Source organism: Chinchilla lanigera, unplaced genomic scaffold (assembly GCF_000276665.1).
Source record: "Chinchilla lanigera isolate Chin_1 unplaced genomic scaffold, ChiLan1.0 scaffold00100, whole genome shotgun sequence".
Taxonomy (NCBI): domain Eukaryota; kingdom Metazoa; phylum Chordata; class Mammalia; order Rodentia; family Chinchillidae; genus Chinchilla; species Chinchilla lanigera.
Window position 1 is genome coordinate 7,630,000 of NW_004955501.1, and position 7,445 is coordinate 7,637,444.

At 35.4% G+C, this 7,445-nt stretch overlaps 1 protein-coding gene across 3 annotated transcripts in view; it reads left to right on the top strand.

Annotated features, from left to right (window-relative positions):
* The window catches only part of Pik3r4 (phosphoinositide-3-kinase, regulatory subunit 4), a 77,014-nt gene that overhangs the window by 25,066 nt on the left and 44,503 nt on the right, over positions 1-7,445 (top strand). For all 3 annotated transcript variants that reach the window (XM_005406858.1, XM_005406860.2, XM_005406859.2), the window contains exon 7: positions 1,402-1,575. In XM_005406858.1, the coding sequence (XP_005406915.1) occupies positions 1,402-1,575 (174 nt within the window). The remainder of the gene's footprint in view (positions 1-1,401; positions 1,576-7,445) is intronic.

Below are 7,445 nucleotides of genomic sequence, written 5' to 3' on the forward strand. Positions count from 1 at the left end.
TGCGCTGGGGGCCCACCCTCACCAGTAATATTTTTATTATCAACTGTAGATGGTTTTCTACCCCAGATGAAGATTTAACTGATATATGGTACCATGCCTTGATTACTCTTACTTTGTCAGTGTTTGAAATGTTTATCTCTATTTCTCACGGTGCTTTAGTCTTCAGTGTATTGTTTCTGTAACTTTAAGTAATTCAACTTATATTGTATTGCCTTACATTTGATTTGAGATGCAGATTAATGCCCTTTTCTTTCCTTCTACACTATTTTTTTGACTGAGCTAACAATTTCATTGTCATAGTTGATGAGATTTACTTTATTTTATAATCACAATACAGTCTTTTGTGTTTTGTGTAGACGGATGCTAAAGATTCAGTATAAAGTATACATGATTTTGAATGTGTAAATTTTATTGAAGATACAGCCAAGTAGTATATTTGAATTGTATTTACTGTAACACAGTTCTGGTTCCGGGAACCCTGTACCACTTCAATATGTGTGTAGCAGCATGTGTATAGCAACTTCAGGGTTCTTTCTCTCTGTATCAGTGACTAAGGACAGTCTATATTTTAATGTAGAGAAAAAAAGTAATGTACCTTCTTCACCATATCTGTAATATTTAGCCTTTCTTAGCAATTTTATTAGTTGCTTGGAATCCATTCTCATTTTCTTCTTCATGACATTCTTAGAATTTATAGGCTTTTAGTTTAATTCAGGCTCATTTCTGGGTCTTTGTTAGCTGTCATCTTCTTTCCCCCCTTAAATTCCTAGGTTAGCTCTGCCGTTGTGTCCATTCTGCATCTCCCTCTTTATTTTGCTGAAGTGTGTGCAGTCAAGAAGCTTCCTTAGGGAGTACTGTGTGGGTGGTAAACCTCTGCATGCCTTGAAATTATTTAGTTTAGTTTTCTTCTAAAGTGATAGTTTAATTGAAAGGAATTGTAGAATTTCTTTCCTAACTTTGTTTTTTTTTTTTTTTTTGGTTTTTCTCCGGTACTGGGAATCGAACTCACGACCTTGTGCTTGCCAGGCAGGCGCTGTGCCGCTGAGCTAAATCCCCAGCCCTCTTTCCTAACTTTGAAGGTCTTGCGCTTGCTGTGTTGTCTTCTAGCCTCCCTTGTTGGCAAGCATCTGAATGCAGGTGTGATTCTTCTTCCTTTTTAGGAGAAACCTGTGTTTTCATTTTTTGTAAGTTCTTAGGACCTTTGATTTTTCTTGGTGTCCCAGAATATTTGGATGATTTACTTTGGTACAGATATGCATTTATTTTGTTCGGTAGGAATTGCAATATTTTTCCTGGGTTTTTGATCAATATGTTTGGCTTTTGATTAGCTTTAATGTTTTGTCTAATAATAGTGTATACTTTCAGGTATCCAATGATTGTAATGTTTCTTTTCATTTTCAGGTGTTGCTGCCTATGTTGGCTGGCAGAGCTCCTCAATTCTCAAGCCCCTGTTGCAACAGGGTCTTAGTGATGCTGAGGAATTCGTTATTGTGAAGGCTCTTAATGCCCTTACCTGTATGTGCCAGTTAGGGCTGCTACAAAAACCCCATGTCTATGAATTTGCCAGTGACATTGGTAAGTTTCTGTTTTGAAAATTTAGACTGGGAAAACTAGCATGCAGGAATAATTGCATAAAATTTTCAAATAATATAGTGTAATAATTAGAACTATATCATTTCAGCTATTGAGTGTGGGTGTGTGGATGCTTACTTGGTCCTCTTGTCCAGGTTGGGAAATCCGGCTTTGTTTTCATCTGTTACTAACTTTTTGTGACCTTTGAATTATAAAATATTTTACAAATGTGATTTGGCTAAAATCTTGATAGATGGAGATTAAGTTTATCCTGGGGCTGGAGGTGCAGCTCGGTGCTGCAGTGTAGTATCAGCAGCATGAAGCCTTAGTGGAGCCCCAGCACCAGACACGGCAAAGCCTCAGTTACCAAGTGCTTGACGGCCAGTGACGTCGACAGCTGGGCGTGATGGATGATCTGTGACATCTGCCCTTGCACTGATGGCCAGTAAAGAAGTCATTATGTTAGTAATTTTATGAACCAGTGAGAGGAATTTATATCATGACCTTTGTTACATTTATCTGTTTCCTTCAAAGTTTAGAATAATCAGGCAGTTTCTCAAATTAAGAATATCTGGAACTTTTAGTCTTCTTTTTCCTTTATTTTAGAAAGGAAGCAGTGTAAGATTGCCAGTTGGCTCCCTACTGAGAGAACATACAAGTTTTAGCAAATTGCCTTTTAGATAAAAGAATTGCTGCTGAATGATTTGCCAAGGAAAATTAATAGGAAGTCCAACTTGATTAGACTTGAGTAATAGAGTTTTCTTTAGACAGTTTTCAGAGAAAAAAGACTGGTTATTGTTTATTTTGATTGTTATAAAGCTAGATAGTAGCTGGTAGAAATTAGGTAAAATTAGTAAAAATTAGGGATGATTTTAAGGCATGAATGTAGCTTTTCTAAAATTTGTTGAAAGTTAAAGAGCTGTAGATTTCTTGCTTTGCACCATAAATGTCTGTATAAAAATTTTTTTAGTATGTTTACAGTATACAAAAATACAGTTGTTGTGGAGAATTGTACATTCACATATTGCAATTAGATCCTTTGTACTCCCCCTTTGCATCCCTTCCCCCCACCTCCTCCTGTCTTGAGAAGCCTGTTCAATCTCTGAAAACTTCTTCTTTTTATTTTTTGGAAGTTTTTTCTCTCTCTCTTTCCTATCATCCGTCTATTATTTTGCTGTTTGAATTATTTATACTTCTACTTCTAAAAAGAAAGAAACTACAAGGTGCTTAACCAGTGCCTGATCTCACATGGCATCGTGGTCTCAGGGAACGCCCGCTGTCGTAGGCACAGCTCACCTGATTTGTGCTTCTCATTGCCGAGTGGTGCTCCCTTATGTATGCACACTGCACTGTTTCAGTCTGTTCATCTGCTGATGGGCATAAGCTGGCTACCAAGATGTAGCTATTATGAGTTGTGCTGCTATAAACATGGCTGTGCATGTATCGTGCAGTATTATGTTTTTTTGGGAAGATACCCAGAAGTTATCTGGGTCAAATGGAATTTCTGTTTTTAGTTTTTCTTACAACTTTCTGTATTGATGTTCATAGTAGTTCTACTAGTTTATATTGGCAACAACAATATAGAAGTGTTTTGTTTTGTTTGTTTTACCTCCAACCTAGCCAGTGTTGTTTTTTGAGTTTCTGATGGTGACCATTCTTTCTCGAATAAGATGGAATCCCAATGTTTTGATTTGCATTTGTCTGATGCCCAGAATTGCTAAACATTTTTTTGTATTCTTATTGGCCATTTTTACTATTTCTTTTGAGAAGTTTCTGTTCATTTCAAATGTCCATTTTTTGATGGGTCTTTTATTTTGGAGGGTCTAGTGTTTTGAGTTCTTTATGTAATCTAGATATTAGTCCTCTGAGGCATAGCTGGCAAAAGCGTTCTCCCATTATGGATGTTGTCCCTTCACTTTGTTTCCTCTGCTGTTACACTCTGATATCTAAGATTGTTGTTTTACTTTAGAACTAATTTGGTTTGAAGTTTTTGATGGTTATGTTAAAAATACAAACTTGGTAGCAGTGTTGGGTATTGTCAAAACAGTCATGATAAGACTGCATTACATTGACCTGTTTCCAAGTTTTCATATAAGCTACAAAGTCCTGGATCTTGAAGGATTCATTGTCTCTAAAATTTTTCTGTTTTTTAAGGAGCTAATAAGTTAAGGAGCTAAAATGGATCAGTATTACAATAAGTTACTAAGATTTTTAAAAATTTCTGGCCCTTCATATAGAAAGGAGATATAGAAAGAAGGACATGTTTTGTCTTACTTGTATAGTTTGTTGCCTAATATGTTTTTCTGTTTTTTTTTTTTTTCTCAATTCTCACATCAGTGTTTTCTTTTTCTCTTATTAAAGTGGCCCTACCTGCCAGAGGTTGATTTTTTTTTTCTTGCTATGATCTCTGATACTCATTTTAATGAATATCTTCTGTATATAAGTATGTGCTCTTATAAATTTCACATAATACATTTCTTTTTTATACAGTTTTTAAGTTGACATAATAATTGTATATATTTATGGGGTACAGTACTATCTTAGTACACGTATACAATCTAAAATGATCAGATCAGCATAATTGGCATACCTATTACATTTCTTCTGTTGCTTAATATTTGACTTTTAATGTAGCTTATAGTTAATATGGTATTTTATTTATCTGAAAAGTAGGTATCCTTCAATTTTAATGCAAAAGCCATCATAGTGTTGTACCTCAGCACTCGAAGTTAGTAGTGTTTTTTCTTCTAAGAATTTACCCTGCTGCTTCTAGTGATGAATGCCAGAGTAAATATGAGGTGCTTATAAATCTGCAGTGTCAGTAAGTTATGTGGATGTACAGATATGCCCAGCATGATACTATCTATCTATCGCTCTATCTATATTTTTTTTTCTTTTTTTGAGACAGGGTCTCGCTCTGTAATTCAGGCTGACCTTAAACTCACCAGGTAGCCCAGGCTGGCCTCAAAATTGTGCCAGTTCCCCTGCCTCAGCCTCCCAAGTGGTGGGATTACAGGCATGCACCACCACCCGCCCTGGTGCAACTTCTTGAATGGGAAGCTCCCTGAGAATTAACACTAAATTTGGTTAAAAAATGCTCAAAAAAAATCATGTTTACAAAACCTAGTAAACAATTGTTTGTTGACATTTTAAACTCTTAAAAAGAATAGATTTTAGAAACTTAGGAACACCTACTTACTTAACACAAATGATAAACCCTGTACATCTCTCTGCTTTGTTTTTATGTGTTTTTTATGTGAATCACCTCTTTGTGATTCTGTCCCCACCAGCTTTATTAAGGTATAATTGACAAAGATTGTATATATTTATGGTATAGAACATGATGTTTGATATATGTACTATTCTTTTAATGTGGTGTATTATGTTTACTGGTTTGCATTGTGTTGAAGCACCTTGTTTCCCAGGGATAAATCCTACTTGATTGTGGTGTGTGATCCTTTAATATGTTGCTGAACTTACTTTGCGAGGACTGTATTTTGTTTTTGCACCTGCGTTTTTAAGTATTTTTGTTCTTTAGCTTTTCTAATGAAGTTAAAAGCTATTTATGCACAACTGTGATATTGACCTATAGCAGTGGTGTTGAACTTAGGGCATGTGTGTTATTGTATTTTTCTTTTAAGACGAACAATATTAATTAGAGTTGTTTTTTTCTAAACCAAAATCTGGTTTAATTCAGGTTTAATTGCAGTGTTTGGGTGGCATCTTGTTACTCCATCTCTAAAAGGTTGCCATCACTGGCCTATAGTTTTCCTTCTGGTGTCTCTTCAGTTTCTGAAGTTTTGAGGATTTCATTAATTCTTCCTTAAATGTTTGGTAAAATCATCAGTCAGTCCAGTAGGCATTGCACTTTACTTTGTTGAGAGTTTTTTTTTCCAAGTTTCTGGTTAAATCTCCATACTTACTGGTCTGTTCTGATTTTCTGTTTCCACATGACTCAGTTGTAGTAGGTTATATGTTTCTAGGAATTTTTCTACTTTTTTCTGTGCTATCTAGTTTGTTGGTGTATAATTGTTCATAGTGTTGCCAGAATGAGGGTCCTGGGAAAATTCCTTCCAGGTTCTTGGTGTCCACCTAGGAAGGGGAGTGGAATGTACGGTTATCAAAGGTGCAAGAGGGTTTGCTGTCAGAGTGGGCAGGTGAACAGACCCACCGCATCCGCAGGGACAGGGAAGGGGGTCTTTTATGTCTGGGCTTTTGGAGTGACTTCTTAATGCGAGTCAGGCTTTGGGATGGCTGTCCTACCAAAAACTCACTTGCCTGCTCCCTGATTTAAACTGTCGAAGACTCGCTTGGTTTCACACCAGTTATAAATAAAGAATTGGAAGTAGCGCCTCTCTGCGTGGCTCATTCTGCTGCACAGTGCTCAGTGGCTGCAGTCGTCCTGGACTGTGTGTTGTGCCCATTGACTGTGACAGGTTTTGTCCAGTTTGGCCATTTTTGCCCTAACCCTGATCTCCTGCCTTGGTAGGCATCGCTTCCTATCTTTGTATTTTTGTGGTAATAGTTGTATCTTCTCTTTTATTTCCAATTTTGAGTCTTTTCTCTTTTCCCCCTTCGTCTTGTTAAAGGTTTATTGATTATATCTTTTCAAAAAACTCTTAGTTTTACGAGTCTTTTCAATTTTTTTCTAGTATATATTTCATTTAGTTCCCTTCTGATCTTTATTATTTTCTTTCTTCTGAACATGTTGGGCTTAGCTTGTTTTTCTTTTTTATCAGAGTGTGAAGTGATATTGTTTATTTGAGATGTTTCTTTTTTCCTGTAGGCATTTATTGCTGTAAGCTTTCCTCTGAGAGCTGCTTTCACAGCATTCTGTAAGTTTTGGTGTATTGTGCATCTACTTTCATTTGTCTGAAGATATTTTGATTTGTCCTTTTGATTTCTTCTTTGACTCAAAAAGGATCACATGTGAGTTTTCCACTTTTCCTAAGAAGTAGCAAGTAGATCATCTGGTAGATTAGTAACTAGATCATATGGTAGGTCTGGTTTCAGGTATTTTTTGTTTTTGTTTTTGTTTTTTTTTTTTCTCCTGGAACCCAGGGCCTTTGAACTGAGCTACTGTTTCTCTTTTATTGCAAAATTGGATAGATTTACATTTAATTAGTGATTAGTAAGGACTTATAATTGCCATTTTACCAATTTTTTTTTACTGTATTGTAATTAATTCCTTGTGGGTACCATAGGATTATATTAAAAACAGTGATAATACTGTATTTTTAAATTGATAAGAATTTAACTTTGATCTCACACAAAAACTCTACACTTTAATCTCTTTCTCTCACATTTTATGTTATTGAGCTATATCCTTGGTCCGTTTTAAGTATTTTTGTTCTTTAGCTTTCCTAATGAAGTTAAAAGCTATTTATGCACAACTGTTACAGTATTAACATATTCTGAATTTGACTATTCTTATCTCTGCAGTGAATTTATTCTCACATAGGTTTTTCATGTAAGCATTCTCAGGATCTTTCATAATGCAGGTTTAGTGATGATGAGCTCTTTTTTTTTCAGTTGGAAAAGTCTTTACGTCTTGTTTATTTTTGAAGAATAATCTTACTGGATATAACATTCTTCTGTTTTAATTTACTTTTTTCCTTGCACCACTTTATATCACACTACTCTCTCCCAGCCTGCTTAGAAAACCACTGATAGTCTTATAAGGGGTTCCTTATATTCTGTTGCCACCTTCAAAATTGGTTTTCCATGTTTGAGAGTTTGGTTATAATTTGTCCTGGTAAACATATTTTATCATGTGTTTGGAGTTCTTTGGCCTTTGTGGATATGGATGTTCATTTCCTCCGGTTTGAGGTAGTTTTCTTGTTATTTTTCTTTTTTTTTTTTTTTTTTTTTTT